The 23962-nt window shown below is 39.2% G+C and overlaps 1 protein-coding gene across 1 annotated transcript in view; it reads right to left on the bottom strand.

The window, feature by feature from the left end:
* Nucleotides 1-23867, bottom strand: part of LOC126215064 (F-box/LRR-repeat protein fbxl-1-like) — a 118202-nt gene extending 94335 nt beyond the window's left edge. The window contains exon 1 of the mRNA XM_049941714.1: nt 23510-23867. Within this exon, the coding sequence (XP_049797671.1) occupies nt 23510-23694 (185 nt within the window). The 5' untranslated portion in view covers nt 23695-23867. The remainder of the gene's footprint in view (nt 1-23509) is intronic.
* Nucleotides 23868-23962: the final 95 nt, after the last annotated feature.

Below are 23962 nucleotides of genomic sequence, written 5' to 3' on the forward strand. Positions count from 1 at the left end.
TTAATTGTATTATTAGATACTGTGTGAATGTCACCCTAAATAGTTCATAACACTGGTTAGATGCAAGTGGATTAAAACTGAACAGGAAAAGAACTAAATACTACAGTTTAAAAAACCAAAATCAACGGACTTCCATGTGATGTTTAAAGCTTTCCCGGCGTACTGATTGTTCCATAAAAACACGGGAGAACTGCCGGATATCAGCAACTTCCTGCCACGATATTTCGGCGCAGAGTCTTCTGGCCATCTTCAGGTGAGTGCCAGTGAGTACGCGCTGAGCTCCGCTATTTAAAGCCTTCTGAGGTGACATTGCGCATGCGCAGCTCAGCTTGCGCGTTCATAACGGCTCCGTGCGCTGCGCTGCGCCTCGCGCCCTCCACTGTGAAAGCCTGGCGTATCGGTGTCAGGTCGATTTCCATCTTTATGCAGATAACTACGTCGACTACGAAGTTTCTCTATAACAGGATTCCAAGCAGAGTTCAGCTGATAACCGCTATCTCGATTGATGAGCGTCTCGTTGTCAGACAATCTTATTTCCACAGCTTCATTGATAATCGAGCTCCAAAAGTTTGATGTATGAGCCAAAATTTTTGTGTCGTCGTAATTCATGGAATGGTCTGTGGAAATACAATGTTCGGCGATTGCGGACTCGGTGGGTTGGAGAAGGCGAGTATGCCGTCGGTGTTCCACAATGCGTTCCTGCACAGTTCGTGTTGTTTGCCCTATATATGATTTGCCGCATTCACACGGAATTTTGTAAACACCTGGTTTACGCAGGCCCAGGTCGTCTTTAACGGATCCCACTAGTGATGAAATTTTGGAAGGAGGGCGAAAGATGACTCTCACTTGATACTTTCTCAATATTCTGCCTATCTGTGAAGAAATATTCCCAATAAATGGTAGATAAACAGTCGACCTGAAGGCCTCTTCCTCTTCCTTGTTCCGTCGTTTGTAGGTGAACAAAGTGATGAAGACCTACAAACGACGGAACAAGGAAGAGGAAGAGGCCTTCAGGTCGACTGTTTATCTACCATTTATTGGGAATATTTCTTCACAGATAGGCAGAATATTGAGAAAGTATCAAGTGAGAGTCATCTTTCGCCCTCCTTCCAAAATTTCATCACTGGTGGGATCCGTTAAAGACGACCTGGGTCTGCGTAAACCAGGTGTTTACAAAATTCCGTGTGAATGCGGCAAATCATATATAGGGCAAACAACACGAACTGTGCAGGAACGCATACTCGCCTTCTCCAAGCCAACAAGTCCGCAATCGCCGAACATTGTTTTTCCACAGACCATTCCATGAATTACAACGACACAAAAATTTTGGCCCATACATCAAACTTTTGGAGCTCGATTATCAATGAAGCTGTGGAAATAAGATTGTCTGACAACGAGACTCTCATCAATCGAGATAGCGGTTATCAGCTGAACTCTGCTTGGAATCCTGTTATAGAGAAACTTCGTAGTCGACGTAGTTATCTGCATAAAGATGGAAATCGACCTGACACCGATACGCCAGGCTTTCACAGTGGAGGGCGTGAGGCGCAGCGCACGGAGCGAGTATGAACGCGCACGCTGAGCAGCGCATGCGCAATGCCACCTCAGCACGGCTTTAAATAGCGGAGCTCAGCGCGTACTCGCCAGTACTACTACAGTGGCACTCACCTGAAGATGGCCAGAAGACTCTGCGCCGAAATATCATGGCAGGAAGTTGCTGATATCTGGCAGTTCTCCCGTGTTTTTATGGAACAACGGACTTCCAAATTATCCATAAAAATGAGGAACTTGGAGAAGCAGAATCTGTCAATTCCCTTGGGGTATTTTTAGGAAAAAAAATTATCCCGGTCTTCTCATATAAGCCTATCTCAATGACAATACTGTTCTATGCAAGTGACATGGACACTAGGAAAGTTCTCAGAACGACATTTTCACTATGCAGCGGAGTGTGCGCTGATATGAAACTTCCTGGCAGATTACAACTGTGTGCTGAACCGAGACTCGAACTCGGGACCTTTGCCTTTTGTGGGCAAGTGCTCTACCAACTGAGCTACCCAAGCACGACTCACGCCCCATCCCCACAGCTTCAATTCTGCCAGTACCTCATCTCCTCCCTTCTAAACTTCACAGAAAAGCTTCTGTGAAGTTTGAGTCTCGGTCTGGCACACAGTTTTAATCTGCTAGGAAGTTTCACTAGAAATGTTGTTTACCACAACTATTTTGAATCTATTATAAGATATAGTATAATCTTTTGGGGGGGAAAAGAAGTAGTGTCAATAGAATATTATTACTTTGAAAAAGTATTAGTAGAAATATATGAACTATTGATCCTAGAGTGTCATGCCGACCTTTATTCAAAGGGTCTAAAAATTTTAACTACTTCATGTATTTACATTTATGAACTGTTTGTCTTTGCCCATATCAATCCAGAATTATTTATGGGAAACCATTTTCAATTTATATATGGCACAAGAAACGAAGATAATTTTCTGTTGCTATCTCATAGGCTAAAACTCTACTCCCAGGCTCCTCAATAAACAGCTATAAAAATTTATGATAAATTAAAAATGAAAAACTTGCTCAGTATGGAACTAGGTTCACTGAAGATAAAATTATGCACCATCCTAGCGCAAAAATGTTATTGTTCATGCATGGAATTTCTGAATGACGGGGAAGATTCCTTTTGTAGAATAATGAAACAAATTTGTAATGATTTTTATAGATTAGGTTTCTTTCTACATTGTATGTACCTCTGGTACATTATTTACAATTACAAGCATCCTCTACTTTAAATCAATTATGTATGTCATGAGACAATAAAATTGTGATTCTGACACAGACACACAGACACACACACACACACACACACACACACACACACACACACACACTTTCAGTGACTAGTCTCCTTTAATCTAAAAAGAGTTTAAATTCTATCAAAACTTTGCTAGAATATTATATACAGCTTGATTCATGCAAGGCACACCCCCTTCAGCTTCAAGATACTGACATGAGGTTTTCAGCAATTGGTAGTAAGCACAGGGGCATCTGCATTTGTTATGGAGTGAACACAGTTAACCCTTTTCCCAATCATACTTTGTTTTAATGGAACAGCGTACATTTTAACGGCAATCAAAACCACTTTTTTTTAAATGGCAATCAAAATATCTCAAAAAGACGAGTATGGCGTTATACCACTCATAAATACTGGTGTTGAAATTTTTCATAAAAATATCTGTCAAATATGCTGGAGTTGAGAGGCAAGGTGGACAGATACTGATACTGGGATGTAAACACAGTCAAACTGGGCTCTTGTGCAAGGGAGTGTATTGTGTGCAGTGAGAAGAAGGACTGAGGCTGATAACGTGAAACATATTTCCTCTTCGTTTTGGCGCTACAGGTCTCGGTGGACCTCGGGCTCCTCAATACTCTTCCTCCACAAGTACCTCTTCTCTGTTTTTCTCCTCCATCAGATCTGTATCTCAGTAAGGTCAGTGGATACAGCATCCCGCCATCTAGCTCTCGGTCAGCCCTTCCATCTGGTGGAACACAACCTGTCTTTCATTATTCATTTGGGCATCTTGTCATCTGCCATCTTCCCCACAAATCCAAACCAGAGTATGCTTTCAGAGTTAACAATATTAGAGAAGGAAAGTTGCTACTCACTATATGGCAGAGATGCTGAGTTGTGATAGGCACAACAAAAAGATTCACACAATTATAGCTTTCGGCCATTAAGGCCTTTGTCAGCAATAGAAATGTGTACGCATATGCATATGCACACACACACACAGACACACACACACACACACAAATGCAACTCGCACTCACATCTGGCGTCTCAGACAACTGAAATCATACTGTGGCACCTACTGCACCTAATATGAAAGACATACGTTTCTAGGGGTGTCTGTATACTTTTGATCACAGTGTATGTTCAATTCAAAATCAAAATGAAAAACCTAAGCAAGTGAATTCTTATGAAATGGAGTAAACGATTTTCAGTTTACAATTTAACTGTGCCAACCACGTTGAAGAATAATTCAACTGTTTCACTTTAACAGCAAGCTTTCCAATTAAAAGAAAATAATGCAAATAAGTTATGTTGATAATAAAGTAGTACTATGCTGTCTACTTAATGACACACTCATTTCATTAATTTACACAGCAACTGTGAATCACAACATAAAACTTCTCACAGCAAAGCAAAGCAAAACAAAGAGAGCTCTGGCACCAGCTGCCGATTAAAAACTGTACATCTCGACACGACTATCACTTGTCGGTTTGGAAGCATGACGAAGAGGAACTTCTTACTTACTTCGCTACACAGTATTTTGCACTCGGGCATTAGGCGGTGTGAGAGAGAAACAACCAAAGCGTGCAAAGTATAAAAGTCGTACATTCAGAAGTTCATAACTGTATACTATCAGAATTGTGGCCCAAACTTTAGTGCAGGCTCGATTGCTGGGCAACTACAATTTGTGACCAGATTGGGGACTTCTCAGTAAGAAGAATGCAGCATTTTATCTCAGACGGAGTGCCGTCGGCAGGTGTAGAAGTAACTTCACGTGTGCCCGAGGGAAGTGCGTTAATGAACTGGCACACAATAGTAACAGTGGCCTGTAATGGACTTACCACTACACAGAAGTGAGACATATCCCTACGTCTTCTTACCGACAAATGATACTCTAAATAAAAGTAATTTATAATAACAGAACATACAATAATACACTGAGGCCACGAAAGTCATAGGATACCCTCTAAATTGCTGACGGACCTCCTTTTACCCGGCACAGTGCAGCAAGTTGACATGCACTCGACAAGTCACTGGAGTCCTCTACATCTACAACTACATCTACATCTACATCCATACTCCGCAAGCCACCTGACGGTGTGTGGTGGAGGGTACCTTCAGTACCTCTATCGGTTCTCCCTTCTATTCCAGTCTCGTATTGTTCGTGGAAAGAAGGAGTGTCAGTATGCCTTTGTGTGGGTTCTAATCTTTCTGATTTTATCCTCACGGTCTCTTCGCGAGATAAACGTAGGAGGGAGCAATATACTGCTTGACTCCTCAGTTAAGGTATGTAGTCGAAACTTCAACAACAGCCCGTACCGAGCTACTGAGCGTCTCACCTGCAGAGTCTTCCACTGGCGTTTATCTATCATCTCCATAATGCTTTCGCGATTACTAAATGATCCCGTAACGAAGTGCGCTGCTCTCCGTCGGATATTCTCTGTCTCTTCTATCAACCCTATCTGGTACGGATCCCACACTGGTGAGCAGTATTCGAGCAGTGGGCGAACAAGTGTACTGTAACCTACTTCCTTTGTTTTCGGATTGCATTTCCTTAGGATTCTTCCAACGAATCTCAGTCTGGCATCTGCTTTACCGACGATCAACTTTATATGATCATTCCATTTTAAATCACTCCTAATGCGTACTCCCAGATAATTTATGGAATTAACTGCTTCCAGTTGCTGACCTGTTATATTGTAGCTAAATGATAAGGGATCTATATTTCTATGTATTCGCAGCACATTACACTTGTCTACATTGAGATTCAATTGCCATTCCCTGCACCGTGCGTCAATTCGCTGCAGATCCTCGTGCGTTTCAGTACAATTTTCCATTGTTACAACCTCTCGATATACCACAGCATCATCCGCAAAAAGCCTCAGTGAACTTCCGATGTCGTCCACAAGGTCCTTTACGTATTTCCTCCACGGAAATACTGAGCTGTGCTGCCTCTATAGCTGTTTATAGTTACAAAAGTGTTGCCACAGCAGGATACTGTGCACAGCCCGACCTCTCGATTACGTCCCACAAATGTTCGACAAGATTTGCATTTCAGGCATTCCGGGTGGCCGAATTGTTCACTCGAGTTGTCCGGAACGTTCTTCAAACCAGTTCCCGACAACTGCGCTCCAGTGATACGGTACATTGCCATCCATAAAAATTCCATCACTGTTTGCAAAAAAGAAGTCAATGAATGGCTGTAAATTGTCTCCTAGTAGCCAAACAGAACTGTTTCAATGGACCAGTTTCATTCCGTGTGAAGACAGCCCACACCATTATGGAGCCACCACCAGCTCACACAACACACTGTTGACAACTCGGGCCTGTGACTACGTGGGCTACGCACCACACTCAGACCCTCCCGTCAGCTCTTACCGACTCAAATCGGGACTCGTCTGGCCGGGCTACAGTTTTCAAATAATCTAACATTCGACCGATACGCTCACGAGCCCAGGAGAGGCACTGCAGACAGTCTCGTACTGTCAGCAAAGGCACTCGCATCGGTCGCCCGCTGCCGTCACCCCTTAACGCCAAATTTCCCTAACGGACACGTCTGTCGTACGTCCCCGATTCGTTTCTCCAGTTATTTCACGAAGTGTCGCTCGTGAGTAAGCGATGACAAGTCTGAGCAAATGCCACTGCTCTCAGTCATTAAGTGAAGGCTATCGGCCACCGTGTTGTCCGAGGTGAGAGTTAATGCCCTAAATCCGGTATTCTCGGCACGCTCTAGACACTACCGATCTCAGAATTTTGAATTCCCTAACGATTTCTGAAACGGAATGTCCGACGCGTCTAGCTGCGACTACTGTTCCACATTAAAAGTCCGTTAACTTCTGTCATACGGCCGTAATCACGTCGGAAACCTCTCGGCAGGAATTGGCCGAGTACTAATGACAGCTCACCGACGCACTGCCCTTTTGTACCCCACCTGTATACGTGCACATTGCTGTTCCGTGAGTTTTGTCACCTCAGTGTAAGTCTCATGTAAACAGGCACATATTGTGTGCTGGTTTTATTTTTATTGCACATTCGGTGGGCCATATCTACATCTACGTCTACACAGATATTCCACAAGCCACTGTACAGTATGTGGCGGAGGGTACCGTGTACCACTACTTGTCATTTCCTTTCCTGCTCCACTCACAAATAGGGCGAGGGAAAAACGACTGTCTATATGCCTCCTCGTGAGCTCTAATTTCTCGTATCTTATCTTCGTGGTCCTTATGCACAATGTATGTTGGCGGCAGTACAATCGTTTGGCAGTCAGTTTCGAATGCAGGTTCTCTAAATTTCCTCAATAGTGTTTCTCAAAAATGACATTGGCTTTCCTCCAGGACTTCCCATTTGAGTTCCCAAAGCATCTCCATAACACTCGCACACTGTCTGAACCTACCGGCAACAAATCTAGCGGCCCACCTCTGAACTGCTCCGACGTCTTCCTTCGGTCCGACCCGGTACGGGTCTCGAGTACTAGAGCAGTACTCGAGATGAGGTCGCACCGGCATCCTATATGCAGTCTCCTTTACGTTCGAACCACTCTTTCCTAAAATTCTCCCAATGAGCCAAAGTTAGCCGTTCACCTTCCTTACCACAGTTCTCACACGCTCGTTCCAGCTCGTATCGCTTTGCGGTGTTACACCCAGATATTTAAATGACTCGACTGTGTCGAGCAGGAAACTAGTAATACTGTATCCGAACACTACAGGTTCGATCTTTCTACTCTGTTCTCTGCCAGATCTCTCGCTAAAGTATCACATCGGCACTTGTATGCTTCGCGTGTAGATCTCACAGACACACGAATCTCTACTGACCTTCACTTGTCGTCAATTATGCGCTCGCTTTTGAACCGAGAGTGCAACAGCCTCTACTTCCTCAGCATCTGACGAATTTTGTTATTAAACCGTGGTGGGTCTTTTCCATTCTTTATCTGCTTTCTAGGCACATAACTCTCCAGACCACGATTTACAATCTGCTTATAATTCCTCAACATCCATGATATTGGAAGTAAATGATGCCAATAAACTGTCTAAGTGAGATGTTACTAACTGCCCATCTGCTCTACCTAGCAGAAACTCTCTCCTATTCTTCTTGACTGAATTGTTAACTTTCGTAATCATAATTGCTATAATGACACCGTGATCGCTAATCCTTGTTTCTGTACTGTCTCTGTCAATAAGGTCCAGACTGTTTATTGCTACAAGGTCTAAGATATTTCCACTGCATGCGGGCTGCCGAGCTAGCTGCTCGAGACAATTTTCAGAAAACATGTTCACAAGTATTTCGTATGACTGGATGTCTGTATATTCCCACACTGAATCGACAGACATCTCAGTCTATTCTCGGTAGGTTAAAATCACCTTCAGTTAGTACTACACGATCTGAGTATTTATGCATGAAGGTACATTTTCTTCTAATGACTCTTAGAAGTGTCACAGCAGAATTGGGTGGACAGTAAAAACATCCAACAATTAACTTCGTTTCACCTACACCTGTTATATGTGACTTCTTTGTCACACCCACTTCGACCTCAAACAGAGACAATATTTTTGTCAACTGCAACGAATACTTCCCCTCCTATGGCCTCTAATCTGTCTTTCCAATATACATTCCACAGCTAGCTAAATATCTCTTAACTTTACTCTTCGCGTTTCAGCTACCTCTCAGCCCAAGAATAATTTGAGCGTGAGAACTTTCCTGGAGGGCGGTACATTCAGGTACTTTATTATGAAGACTTCGACAGTTTACTCATAAAATTGACAGGCAAAATGTCTTTATTCTGAACGCCGTTTGACTCCCCTCGATGCTTATTGAATGGTGAGTGTCCGTCAGAGCACCTCAAACTACTGCCTAGCCAAAAAAATCCCATGTGTACTCCAGAATTACTCTGCTACCTTAGTAGCTGTTTCTTTGTGTGGTGCAAATTGTGTGATGGATACTGAGAGATGACATGCATCTTCGGCATGGGACTGCAGTTGCAGCAACTTAGTGAGAGGAAACAGCTGCTCGGACATGGCAGTAAGCATTTCGTGGGTCGCCATCCTGCCCTGGAGATGTGCAGTGTTCTCAAGAACTGTTATATCTACAATAAAAATGGTGAACTGGAAGGGAGATGCATTTCTGAATTTGATATTATTCTTTTATGAGCAAGGATAAAAACATTTGAATAGTACAAGTTATCAATGTACATAAAGTATAGGAATATATATCGCATCTTCAGTTGCAAATTGTGTGAAAAGTTTAAAATTTAAAAAATGTTATCTGTTCTACATCACATTTTACAATTAAAGTAATTATTACAATATCAGTGATGAAGTCTGGGAGATTAACATGGGAAGTACAAGGATGAACTAATGCTATGCAGGTGTAATTGAGAAGTTCAAAATAGTTTTTAAAAAAATTTTACCTTGCACTGATACTGAATGGTGGCCATTTTTATTTGTAATCACATGGTGGTTTTTCAATTTGGAGACCAGGAAGTAACAGCTACATCAATAACCTCAGACTTTTTGCAGATTACACAGTCATCGAATTGAGTGCTGTCCAAAAACATATCCAGTCAGATATCTATATACGATTTCAAATTGGTGCACAAATTGGCAGCTTACTTTAGGGCCAGTCCTAATGAAGTGATCCAATAAAAATTAAGTCAGTTGCTTGACCATTTTTAAATATTTTGATTTTTTATGAGTGACTACCCTGTAATTGAAAAGTTCAAAATAGTTTTTAAAACAAATTTTACCTTGCACCGTTACCAAATGGCAGCCATTTTTGTTTGTAAGCACATGGTGGTTTTTCAATTTGGAGACATTAGGTTAATTTTAATATCACTGCATTGTGTTAAGTTACAACACTGCAACTGACATGATTGTTTTTAGAAAAGTCTCCTCTACAACATTGTTTATTACCCAAAATATCCTAAATTCAAAAATAACCAGTCAAAATGACCTCCAAAGTTTGGTATTGAAAATTTAGAAAAGCCACTTTTTAGGCCCATAAATGACAACCAAGAAACAATTTTTTTTTCTAGTTAGACATCATAAACTACTAGCCTTATATAAAGCCTTATACAGAACAAGAACACTAACAAATGTTTCCTTAATTTTTATAAATATTTGAAATTTGAAACTCTTAATTTTTTGTGAAGTGTGGGACTAGTTATCCTTGGTGGGACTGATTGATTTTTGCACATTTTGTGCACCTATATGATAGCAAAGTACTGTAAAAAATTCAACATTGGCATTTGACTTTTTGCACATTTTGTGCACCTATATGATAGCAAAGTACTGTAAAAAAATTCAACATTGGCATTTGACTGTGAACATAGATACGAATTTTTGAAAATGAGGAAATAATTCCCATCACATTACAATTGATCTTACGGCTGTTGCCTAATTCATGTGTGATATTGGCTAGACGTAATCAAATTGCAGTTAAGGTACTGAATTATATGCATAAACTCTAAAGTACGTTAACTGAAAATATTTATTTAAAATTTTTCAACATAATACAAATGTTGAGTTCAGTAATTTTTCAAGATGTGGTGCTTCTGAATCCTAGTAGTTTCTGTTAAGACCACTTATTTCTTCAGACAGCTTGAGGGATATAGAATAAGACCTCCCAGTTGTTGTGGCAAGTTCAAGAACTGAAAGCGTCCTTAAAAACTTTGTCACTATTCGATTTCTTGAATGGTGTTATTGGGCCAGCAGGGTGGTAAAAATGCACAGAAACATAATTATTTTCCAAACTTATGACTTTCAACCTCTGCATGCCACCATTGTCTATCACACACACATGCTCCTGTGTCATTCAGTGTTAAAGACAGAGAAGTACTTTTACTGACACAATGATCCTGGTAAATTTCGGTATCTGATGTTATGTAACATCGAACTTAGTATTCTGCAATTCCAAGGAATCTAGATTAGATTAGTACTTGTTCCATAGATCGTGAATACGACACTTCGTAATGATGTGGAATGTGTCATAGATATTACATTACATAAAATATTACATGACACTCAATATTTTTAATTTTTTTTGGAGGGGGGGGGGGGGAATGAGGGACCCACTTACTATATCCAAAAATTCATCTAATGAGCAGAAGGAGTTGCCATTAAGAAATTCTTTTAATTTCCTTTCAAATGCTATATGACTATCTGTCAGACTTTTGATGCTATTAGGTAAGTGACCAAAGACTTTTGTGGCAGCATAATTTGCCCCCTTCTGAGCCAAAGTTAGATTTAACCTTGAGTAGTGAAGATCATCCTTCCTCCTAGTGTTGTAGCCATGTACACTGCTATTACTTTTGAATTCGTTTGGATTATTAATAACAAATTTCATAAGTGAATATATGTATTGTGAGGCTATAGTGAAGATCCCTAGCTCTTTAAATAAGTGTCTGCAGGATGATCAGCTCCAGCAATTATTCTGATTACACGCTTTTGTGCAATGAATGCTCTTTTACTCAATGATGAGTTACCCCAGAATATGATGTCATACAAAAGCAGAGAATGAAAACAGGTGCAGTAAGCTAATTTACTGAGTTGTATATCACCAAAATTTGCAATGACCCTAATAGCATAAGTAGCTGAACTCAAACGTTTCAGCAGATCCTCAGTGTGTTTTTTCCAGTTCAACCCCTCATCAATGCATATACCTAGAAATTTTGAATATTCTACCTTAGTTACCGATTTTTGATCGAAGTCTATATTTATTAATGGTGTCATTCCATTTACTGTGTGGAACTGTATATACTGTGTTTTGTCAAAGTTTAATGAGAGCCCATTTGCAGAGAACCACTTAATGATTTTCTAAAAAACATCGTTTACAATTTCACCAGTTAATTCCTGTCTGTCAGGTGTCATAGCTATACTTGTATCATCGGCAAAACGTACCAGCTTTGCATCTTCGTGAATATAGAATGGCAAGTCATTAATATATATTAGGAACAGCAGAGGACGCAAGACCGAACCTTGCGGCACCCCATTCTTGATTGTTCCCCAGTTTGAGAAATCGCCAGTTTTTTTGCATATTATGTGAACTGTTTATTTCAACTTTCTGCACTCTTCCAGTTAGGTATGATTTAAACCATTTGAGCACCGTCCCATTCATACCACAGTACTTGAGCTTATCTAGAAGTATTCCATGATTTACACAATCAAAAGCCTTTGATAGGTCATAAAAAAATCCCAACGGGTGACTTCCAGTTACCCAGCCATTTAATATTTCATTAGTGAAAGTGGAATTGCATTGTTCCTTTAATTGCTATACAGTTTTCAGATCTGATTTGAAGTGTTGTTTCTATATGAAGCACTATCTCTTCTGGTGATATCTTTAATATTATGCTTGCAAAAGGCATACATGTCCTCTTGTGTAAGAAATTTGTCTGTGGTCTTTCTTTGTATGCTGGATTTACTCACTTCACATTTTGTTGTACCTCCTACTTCAATGCTCGGTCTCCAACCCAAAATCTACTTTGCGGTTGCAAAGATTTGAAAATTCTTTTTGTTCTTGTATTGACTACCACTTCTACCTGAAAAGTGTATGAGCTTCTCAACCTGGACAACTTTTCTTTTATGTAATTTGTTACATACACATGGACAACCAAAGTGCTGTGCTCCAAGCAGTTGCTTAGAATGCAAATTGATGAACTGCAAATTTCGTCCTTCTCATTTTTAAAGTACAGAACAAATGGATGCATTGTCACCTGGTCATTGACCCAGTGGTACCCTTGTATTGCATCATGAACCACAAACGTAAAGTAAAAACTTAGTTTGGTATTTAGAAACATAGTGGTGACTTTGTGATTCTCTAAGTTATCAATTAAAGATTCAAAGTACTCTTCCTGAGATTTAATCACGTAAGCATTTCAGCACTGCAGTTGTGACCCACTGTCTCAAGGTAGCACTGACGGGCATTTCCTCTTCAGATTCGCTAAACAATTCGAGAGCAGTTTCATTATTGTAGCATTTATCATACAAAATCATCATGCAGTCATCATTGTTAGTGTCACAGACTGTTAAATCTAGTAACTGTTTGTAGTTAACATCACTGGGTTTTGCACCCATAGTCACCAGTCTGACGTTTTGATGACATAAACATGGCTCTAAGTCTTTTCTAATGTTGTCTGAAATTCATTGTACCTTGCTTTCAATAGCTGCTTTTATTTTTCTGCAACTCAGTTTCCTTATTTTTGAGGCACAAGATATTTCTACATCAGGAAAAGCAAAATCCAATTTGCTAATAGCTTTTTCATTAGGAACCAAAATGTCATTTACAAGATTACACAGTTTTGGTCCTGGATTCATTTTTTAATAACAATTTGGGCATGGGGAATTTCCAGGATTTACATTAAGTTTCATTTGGGTAGCTGTTTTACTCTCGCTTAACAAGGACAAATGTTCAAGTTTTATTTCCCTCGAAGCTTTAGTAACTGGCTTTTTATAAACTTTGAATGGATCAGAGCATTTTTTTTTTCCAGAAATGTGATTGTATGTCAAAACATATTTTCCCTTATGATACTCAGAAACTGGTGATACAGAAGACCTTACTTGTTATTTTAGACAAAGTTTGTCTATCTTCGTCAAAGTCACTAACATATTTTACATTTTTTGAAACTGAACCATACACTGTTTTGTGACACACTTAACTTACTACATGTCCAATAGAGCACTGTTCATCCATTTTATTGCATTCCAATTAGGCTTTCAAATTTATTTATTATTAAATTTTAAAATTATTTTAGTTGATTTAAAATTTCACTCAAAACAAAAGTACATAAAATATTCTATGCTCTCAATGAAGTATGTAGATCCATACTAACAGAGGTTTCTGGACAGACTGGCTAAAACAATACCATACCCAGCAAATGTAGTGGGGGAACACAGTTCATGTCACCGACTACTGGACTGCTGTGCAGACTCGTAACTCTTGCCACCGAGCCCCTGTGCACACTTGTCATGCACAAAATAGTACACTTATCAACAATTGGGAAATATTGCATGCTTATTATTTTACTTTCATCATTTTGAACTTGTAATAATGTGCTACTTTATTGACAATAAACCTAGGTGTAAATGGGCAATTTTTTTTTAACTTAGAACCAAAGCAAAAGCTCCTATTGTTTAATATTTTGTTATTAAAATAAATAATAATAACTATATATAGGATGACGGTGTTAACTTAATATATTAAACTAAACTCCAGCCCGAACAGGCCACGGAGGCCCGAGGGTACTGACCGCGCAGTGTCATCCTCAGCTCACAGGCATCCTCATCCCATGTGGATACGGAGGGGCACGCGGTCGGCACACCGCTCTCCCGGCCGAATGTCAGTTTCCGAGACAGGAGCCGCTATTTCTCAATCGAGTAGCTCCTCAGTTTGCCTCGCGAGGGCCGAGTGCAGCCCACTTGCCGACAGCATTCGGCAGACCGAACGGTCACTCGTCCGAGTGCTAGCTCAGACCGACAGCACTTAACTTCGGTGATCTGATGGGAACCGGTGTTACCACTGTGGCAACTAAATTTTATTACAACGGAACAATAAACCATTTAAACGGGCACAATATCAACTATTTCATCGTATTCAAAAATTCGTATCTTTGTTCACAGTCAAATATCAATGTTGAAATTTTTACAGTACTTTGCTATCGTATAAGTGTACAGTAAGTGAACAAAACAAATTTTTATATTCAGTCTCACCAGAGATAAATAGCTCCAAACCTTACCAAAAAAATAATGATTTTCAAATTTCAAAAATTTATAAAAATTTAAGGAAACCTTTGTCAGTGTTCTTGCTCTATTTAAGGCTAGGAGTTTATGATATCTAACTAGAGAAAAAAATATACTCCTTGGTTGTTATTTTTGGGTCCAAAAAGTGGATTTTCTGAGTTTTCAATACCAAACTTTGGAAGTAATTTTGACTGGTTATTTTTTAATTTAGGGTGTTTTGGGTAATAAACGATGTTGCAGAGGACATTTTTCTAAAAACAGTCATGTCAGTTGGAATGTTGTAACTTAGTCTAGTGCAGAGATATTAAAATTAATGCTAGTGTCTCCAAATTGAAAAACCGTTGTGCACTCACAAATAAAAATGGGTGCCATTCAGTAAGGGTGCAAGGTAAATCTTTTTCAAAAACTGTTTTGAACTTTTAAATTAAGGGTAATCACATGAAAAAAAACAACAACAAAATGTTTAAAAATGGTCAAGCAACTCTCATTAGATCTTTTCATATGGACTGATCCTTACAACATAAAACAAAGGTAATGAAGTGCAACCTGATCAAGTCAGGTGATGCTGGAGGGAATTGGATTAAAAAAATTAGTTTCTATAAGTTGTAGATACATTTACTATCTGGACTGGAAAGTAATTTAAGTCATCAGGAATAAAGAGGGTATAAAATTAGTACTGCCAAAAGAAGGAAATGTGTCTCTGAAAAAGTGAGTATGTTATCATCTAATCTAAGTATATGTGTTAGCTAGCATTTTGTTATGCATTCATTTGGAGAGTAGTCTTCCATGGATAATAAATAGTATAGATGAGGCAAAGATAATAGTTTTTGAAATCTGGTTCTACAGGTGAATGATGAAAATGGAATGGGTACATCAGATAACCCACTTAAACTAATAAACAAAAATAATCAGTTTTTGAAAATATAACAAAAAAATACACTCTGATAATCACACCGAGGTCAGCACTTCCACGCTGTAGAGCACTCTCTGGAACAGGATAGTGAGTGTTGCCGGTATGCACCCTCTGCCTATGCGTATTCACCTTAACTGATAACTCGGTGGTAGTTGTGCCAATGTAAAAGGCCGAACAGTGTTTAAATAACAGCTGGTGCATGATATGTGTCATTTCACAGGTGGCTCTCTATTTGACTGTACATGTTCTGCCAGTTACAGGGTTGGTACAGGTGGTGGTAGGAGGGTGCAAGTCTTACAGTGAAGACAACCACAGGGGTAGGAGAAATAGCATAGGGAGAGAGGTGCAGAAGGAGAATGAGGTCTGAAAGGATATTGCAGAGATTGGGAGGGTGGCAGGCAAAATGTCAGACAGAATGAACCCCATTTCAGGGCACAATTTAGGGGGAAGTCAAAGCCTTGTCAGAGTAGTTAACTGTATTTAATTGGGACAAATTGACAAAAAGAAGGGACAGGTTGTTAAGACATTCTGAGGCATCAAGGAATTGAGGAAAGTGTGGTGAATGGGTAAAAGTCATACAGAAGACCAAACTTGAATACAATGAGCAAATTCAAATGTACGAGGGTAATCCCAAAAGTAAGGTCTCCTATTTTTTTTGTAAGTACATAGACCTGTTTATTTCTACAATGGTTTACATCAGTTTACAGCTTGAACATTTAGCCATTTTTCGACATAATCACCATTTCTGTCAATGCATTTTTGTAGACGCTGTGGCAGTTTTTGTATGCCCACGTCATACCAGCTCACCACCGTGCTGTTCAGAAAGTTATGAACCTCTCCTTTCACCTCGTCGTCGGAGCTGAATTGCTGGGACCACAATTAGCACTGACAGGTACTGTGAGACTCTGAAAAAACTCGAATGGGCAATTCAGAACCGGAGAAGAGGAATGACGAGCAAGGGCGTACACATTCTCCGTGACAATGCTCACCCACACGTCGCTCGGCAAACCTTTGCTCTCCTGCAACAGTTTCAGTGGAACATAATCACCCACCCACCCTGTGGTCCTGACTTGGCGGCCAGTGACTATCAACTGTTCCCTAGGTTAAAAGAACATTTGGCCGAAAAGTGATTCAGCTCCGATGGTGAGGTGTAAGAAGAGGTTCATAATTTTCTGAAAAGCATGGCGGTGAGCTGGTATGATGTGGGCATACAAAAACTGCCACAGCATCTACAAAAATGCATCAACAGAAATGGTGATTATGTTGAAAAATAGCTAAATGTTCAAGCTGTAAACTGATGTAAACCATTGTAGAAATAAACAGGTCTATGTACTTACAAAAAAATAGGAGACCTTACTTTTGGGATTACCCTCGTATGTAGGTTTTTGTGTTTATATAAATGTGAAGAGACTTCTACCTCTACATCTACACTCCACAAAACACCGTGAGGTTCATGGCAGAGGGTACGTTCAAGTGTACCAGTTATTAGGGTTTCTTCCTGTTCCATTCACATATGGAATGTGGGAAGAATGATTGTTTGAGGGCCTCTGTGCATGCAGTAATTAGTCTAATTTTATCTTCACCATCCCTATGTGAGCGATACATAAGGGGTTGTAGTCTCTTGCTAGAGTAATCATTTAAAGCCAGTTCTTGAACTTTGTTAGTAGACTTTCTCGGGATAATTTACGCCTGTCTTAGAGAGTCCGTTAAGTTTTTTCAGTATCTCTGTGACACTCTGCCACTGACCAAACAAACCTGTGACCAGTCATGCTGTTCTTCTCTCTATTCATTCAATATCCTCTGTTAGTCCTATTTGGTATGGGTCCCACACCCTTGAGGAATATTCTAGAATCAGTCACACGAGTGACTTGTAAGCGATCTCCTTTGTAGACTGATTGCACTTCCCCCACTATTCTACCAATAACCCATGAGCTCACAGGAAGAAATTATCAAAATCCTACGGAGCAACATTCACACTTTAAAAGCAGAACTATCAGTGCAGAAGCAAGAAAACTGGGACCTGAAAAGTGGAAGAAAATGTTTTTATGAAATAGCTGTGGCAATTGACGAAAATAACATAAAAAACACGCGGACTATTACATCTGTTCAAAACAACGCACCTGCAACACCTACAGAAGAAACTAGCACAGAAATCACAAAAACTCCAATTTAATGTAAATGGGCAAGTGTAACATGCAGAAAAAAGAACTCAAAGCATCTCAGTAATGTAAAACAGAATGAAAACAGTGATTTCCCTGTTATGGGCAATTCTCTGCTCAAAAATGTGGCAGTGGCAAATTCCACAATAGACATTCGCCCAGGTTTCAAGACCCATTAACTGAAGAAACATTTTAACAACATATATAACTCGAAGGATGGTTCAGCAGAGGCATCTCGGAAGAATTACAAGGGGATATTCATCCACGTAGGTACAAATTCCCTTACAAGCAACACTGAAGAGGAAATTGTAAACAAAACAAAAAATTCAATTTGATCTGACAGATACGTCTACAAGACGTTTAGAATGGTAGTGAGTGGTATTGTCTACAGAAGATCTGTGAGTGATAGTTAAATAGTGAGAATAAATAGTGATATAAATGAAAGCTGTAATGATATGGGAGCCGTGTATGTAAATCCTAATAAGTTCTTAAGCAATAAATGCTTGGGTAAAGATGGTCTTCATTTTAACAGATTAGGATAAAAAATTCATAGTAAAATGTTCACTGATGCTTGTAAAATTCTGAATAATGGGAGAAACTTATAAGGAATGATGGGGATGAGAAACAGTGTTTGGTAACAAAAATGACAAAACCGAAATGATACCCAAGAAAGAAAATACTGCTTGAAACCATAAATAAGAAAGAATGTTCCTACATAATGCACTGGAATATAAACGGTCTAAGTGCTGACTTTCAAAACAAAAGTCATTAAATGGACGAATTACAAATTATTCTTTTGCAGTATAAAAATATCAAAGTTATTTGCCTCAATGAACATTGGCTTACATGTGACAATATCAAAATTCTTAACAAAATCGAAAATTTTGAAGTAGCAAACAGCTTTTGTAGATGTGAGAAATCATGTGGAAGCTCTTGCATACTTACACATTCCGAAATAAAATATGCAATAAGAAACAATTTTAATCATTTGAATGAAGACAGTATATTTGAGAGCTGCTGTATCGAGTTAAGGGACCTAAATATCATAGTAGTTTCTATTTACAGAGTATCAGAGAAAGCTGCAATTGAAACTTTTCTGTCCAAATTTCAGTGCCTCCTTGAAAATCTAAAAAAATAAAAAGTAAAAAGGTTGTAATAGCTGCTGACTTCAACAATAATATCCTAGGTGAAAGCAATGATGTGTCCAATTTCACTGACAGTAAAAACTTTTGGCTTCAAAGTAAACTTTAAGCAAGCCACTAGGGTAAATGCACAGTCAGCCATTTGTATTGATAATATCCTAATCAACTGTGTATTTGAAGATGTCCATAAATTTTGCTTAGATCTAAGAAACTCTGACCACTCTGCATTATTCATTGAATTACCAAAAATTAACAAAGAAATTCCATGCAACAGAAGCTCTATGAAAAGTAACTCCAATGAAAAAAATTAACTGTATTTAGAAATAAGTTAAGAGAGGTTGAATGGCTTTATGACAACTGTATTTCAAGTAGTAGTAACTTTTGACAAATATTTAAGCAATTTTCTTGGGGTGTTTAATGAAACTTTTCCACTTCTACATCTACATCTACATACATACTCTGCAATGCACCATATGGTGCGAGGTGGAGGGTACCTCGCACCACAACTATCATCTTCTCTCACTGTTCCAGTCCCAAACAAAACGAGGGAAAAATGTCTGTCGATATGCCTCTGTACGAGCCCTAATCTCTCTTATCTTATCTTTGTGGTCTTTCCGCGAAATGTAAGTTGGCGGCAGTAAAATTGTACTGCAGTCAGCCTCAAATGCTGGTTCTCTAAATTTCCTCAGTAGCGATTCACGAAAAGAACGCCTCCTTTCCTCCAGAGACTCCCACCCGAGTTCCTGAAGCATTTTCGTAACACTCGCGTGATGATCAAACGTACCAGTAACAAATCTAGCAGCCCGCCTCTGAATTGCTTCTATGTCCTCCCTCAATCTGACCTGATAGGGATCCAAAACGCTCGAGCAGTACTCAAGAATAGGTCATATTAGTGTTTTATAAGCGGTCTCCTTTACAGATGAACCACATCTTCAAAAAATTCTACCAATGAACCGAAGACGACTATCCGTCTTCCCCACAACTGCCATTACATGCTTGTCCCACTTCATATCACTCTGCAACGTTATGCCCAAATATTTAATCGACGTGACTGTGTCAAGCACTACACTACGAATGGAGTATTCAAACATTACAGAATTCTTTTTCCTATTCATCTTCATTAATTTACATTTATCTATATTTAGAGTTAGCTGCCATTCTTTACACCAATCACAAATCCTGTCCAAGTCATCTTATATCCTCCTACAGTCACTCGACGACGACACCTTCCCGTACGCCATACCATCATCAGCAAACAGCCGCACATTGCTATCCACCCTATCCAAAAGATCATTTATATAGGTAGAAAACAACAGTGGACCTACCACACTTCCCTGGGGCACTCCAGATGATACCCTCACCTCCGATGAACACTCACCATCGGGGACAACATACTGGGTTCTATTACTTAAGAAGTCTTCGAGCCACTCACATACTTGGGAACCAATCCCATATGCTCGTACCTTATTTAGGAGTCTGCATTGGGCACCGAGTAAAACACTTTCCGGAAGTCAAGGAATATGGCATCCGTCTGATACCCTTCATCCATGGTTCGCACTTAGAACCACATGTAACAAAATCACTGGTAAAGTTAAATGGATAACTCTGGGTATAAAAATTTCTAGTGTTAGGAAGAGGCAATGAAATGAGATATAATAAAAACAGGTATTTTACTGAATATGTTTGACATTATAAAGCTACCTTCGAAAAAGTTGTGAAAGCAGCCAAACAAATGGCAACCAATAAGTTCATTTCACATCATTAAAGTGAAACAAAGGTAGTGTAGCCTGTTGTTAAATCAGACTTACGTGTTAGAATTAACAGAAATGGAATGTCTAGGATTAAAGTAAATGATGGCCTTATTGTAAACCCAGCCCAAATATCGGAGTGTTTAAATGAATTCTTCATAAGTATGGCAAAGTCAGATGTTGATACAGTAGAGTATCAGAGTAAAGTAAACCCCTTTGGACTCCAGCAAAGAGCTGAGTATCTCACAGATTTTAAAAAGGTCTCAATAAAGCATGTGGAAAATATTATACTATCATTAAAATATTCAGTTGGGTGGGATGGGATACCGACTAAAGTGATAAAAGCAGAGTATCACATAATAGCATCTCCACTAACTAAAATAATTAAGCAATATTTTGAACAGGGATGCGTTCCTGATGTGTTGAAGTATGCTGAAGTCACACCTCTGTTCGAGAAAGGGTCGAGGGAAGAAATGGGAAACTATTGTCCTATTTCTATTCTTCCAATCTTATTGAAAGTGTTTGAGAAAGTAGTTGCAAATCAGATGCAAAATTTTATTGTAAAAAATGATATTATTATAAATAATCAATCTGGATTCCAACCAGGAAAAAACACCCTGGATGCAATAAATAACTTTACTGAAAAGATATGCAAAGCACTGGACCAGAGGAGTAAAGTTGCTGGTATTTTCTGTGATCTTACTAAAACTTTCGACTCTGTAAAACATTCCTTGCACATCTACAAATTAGATAAATATGGGATTAAGGGCAATATTCTCAAATGGCTTACATTGTACCTGCAGAACAGAAAACAAAGGGTAACTGTCACTTCAAATGTGGTGAGTTATTTTTCGAAGTGGAATACTGTATCACAAGGTGTGCCTCAAGGCTCCATTTTGGGGCCAATCTTGTTCCTATTCTATGTAAATGACTTCTCCACAAATATCAATTCCCCATCACTTCTGTTTGCAGACAATACTTCTGTTTTAATTGAAGATGGTGATGCAGAAAAAATTCCAAGCCTCATTGTGAGCACACTGGATACTCTAGAAAACTGGTTCCAGTTAAATGGGTTGAAACTGAACATTGCAAAAACCCATATGGTACATTTCCAAATCAAACGCTTAAAATGTGCAGAGCTTAAAATAACACACAATAATCAACTTATGGAAGAAGTTGACACTGTTAAATTCCAAGGACTAAATGTGGACAAGAACTTGAACTGGAACACACATATTGACTCCTTATCAAATAAACTAAGCAGTTTTGCATTTGCAGTGCAGATACTTGCAAATTCTACTGACACATCTACACGAAAAATAGCATACAGTAGTTATTTTGAATCTGTCATTAGGTATGGTATAATTTATTTTTAATATTTCTCATATACTGAAACTTCAGAAAAAGAATATCAGATACATGTGTACCACACAGAAAACAGAAGCTTGTCTCCCATTATTTCGACAACTGCAAATCATAACTCTACCCTCCATATACATTTATGAAATTATTATCTTTCTACACAGCAGGCAAAAATTATTTGAGGAAAATCATTTTAACCACACATACAACACAAGAAATAAAAATAATTTTATGCTCCCCAAACACAAATTGAAATAATACGAACGTGCTCCACAGTATATGAGGATGACAATATATAATAAATTAATGGGCAAAAATATATTTAATGTTAAGCCAGAGATCCTAAAAATAATGCTACATCAGATTCTGGGGGAGAAATGCTACTGTGACTCGATAGAAGAATTTTTAGAGGATGACATGATAATTCGAGTTAGGGCAATTTAGTGTTACATTTTTAGATACTATTTTTATTACTGTTGTTGTCATTATTATCTCTGCCTTTTGTGTATATAAAACAAAATTGTATTATTATTATGATTCTGTATGTAAAGATCAGCTTTCTATGTTTACAGTAAATTTTACCCAACTTTTGATGTGTCTCCTGTACCTGGATCAAATGGTTATGTATGTTATGAAACTAATAAACCACAATTCTATCAAACTGCTTTACCCATCACTGAAGCTATGTCAGCATTCCATTTCGTATCCCTACAAAGTGTTACACTCAGGTATTTTTACGAGTTGGCCAATTCCGACAGTGACTCACTGATATTATAGTCATAGCATACTACATTTTTCGTTTTGTGAAGTGCACAATTTTACATATCTGAATATTTAGAGCAAGTTCCCAGTCTCTGCACCACACTGAAATCTTATCGAGATCTGATTGAATATTTATGTAGCTTTTATCGGATAGTACTTCATAACAGATAACTGCATCATCTTCAAAAAGCCTGATTTTTACTATTAATATTATCTGCAAGGTCATTAATGTAGAGCATCAAGAGCAAGGGTCCCTGGGCAGACCCGAAGTTACTTCTACATCTGATGAAGCCTCTCCGTCTAAAATAACATGTTGTGTGCTACCTACCAAAAAGTCCTCAATCCATTCACAAATTTCACTCGATACCCCATATGATCATCCTTTTGACAATAAGTGTAGGTGTGGTACGAGTCAAATGCATTGTGGAAACTGAGAAATACTGCACCTCGATCCAAAGTTTTCAGTATGTCACGTGAGAAAAGTGAGAGTTGCATTTCTCGTGATCAATGTGTCGAAATTGTGCTAGCTGGCACTGAGGATGTCATTCCGTTCAAGATACCTCACTTTCGAGGGATCTACGATAGATTACAGTTAAAAGAGGGGCTAACTCAGCTGCAAAATCAGTATAGAATCTGACAGCGATTTCATCGGACCCTGGAGCTTTGTTTAATTTTGGCAATTGCAGCTGTTTCTCAACATCACTGACACTAATAATATTTCATTCACATTTTCAGCGGTATGAGGATTAAACTGTGGCAATCCTCCTCTGTTTTCCTTTGTAAAGGAACATTTGAAAACGGAGTTAAGCACAGGATAGGTCAGCAACCGAGCTACCTGAAGCCACTCTTTGGACTGGCGACTCTATCGGCAACAACAGAACATTAACAATAACTGCTTACCTTCCTCTGATGATATACTCTTTGTCACGCCAGAGCACCGGGTCGTGTGCCAATCTCTTCCATCGCACACACACATTTTGCAAGATGTCTATAAGCTCATTAAAACTGAAGAATGAAAATACATCTAGTATTATTTCATCTGGGAGATCATCAATATTCTTCCCCTGACCATCTCCTGCAACCATTCTCAGAGCTGTCCTACTACTGTCGAAGGCGAGCTCCGGCACAGCGGCGTGTATCGGAGCAGCGGTCTCTCTCCGACTCGCCGCGGCAGCCTCCGGTAATGCGGTCGGTCTGCAGCCACGCCGTGCCACGTGGCCGGTGCGAACCTCTGCTCCGTCTCTGCAGCCGCAGTGGTGCGTCGCCACCCGTCAGCGGTGACTGCTTCCGGCTGCTGAAACAAAAATTTTCTACTCTGCCCGATCACAAATTTCTCATTAGCAGCAATTATTT

This window comes from Schistocerca nitens, chromosome 12 (genome assembly GCF_023898315.1).
Source record: "Schistocerca nitens isolate TAMUIC-IGC-003100 chromosome 12, iqSchNite1.1, whole genome shotgun sequence".
Lineage (NCBI taxonomy): Eukaryota > Metazoa > Arthropoda > Insecta > Orthoptera > Acrididae > Schistocerca > Schistocerca nitens.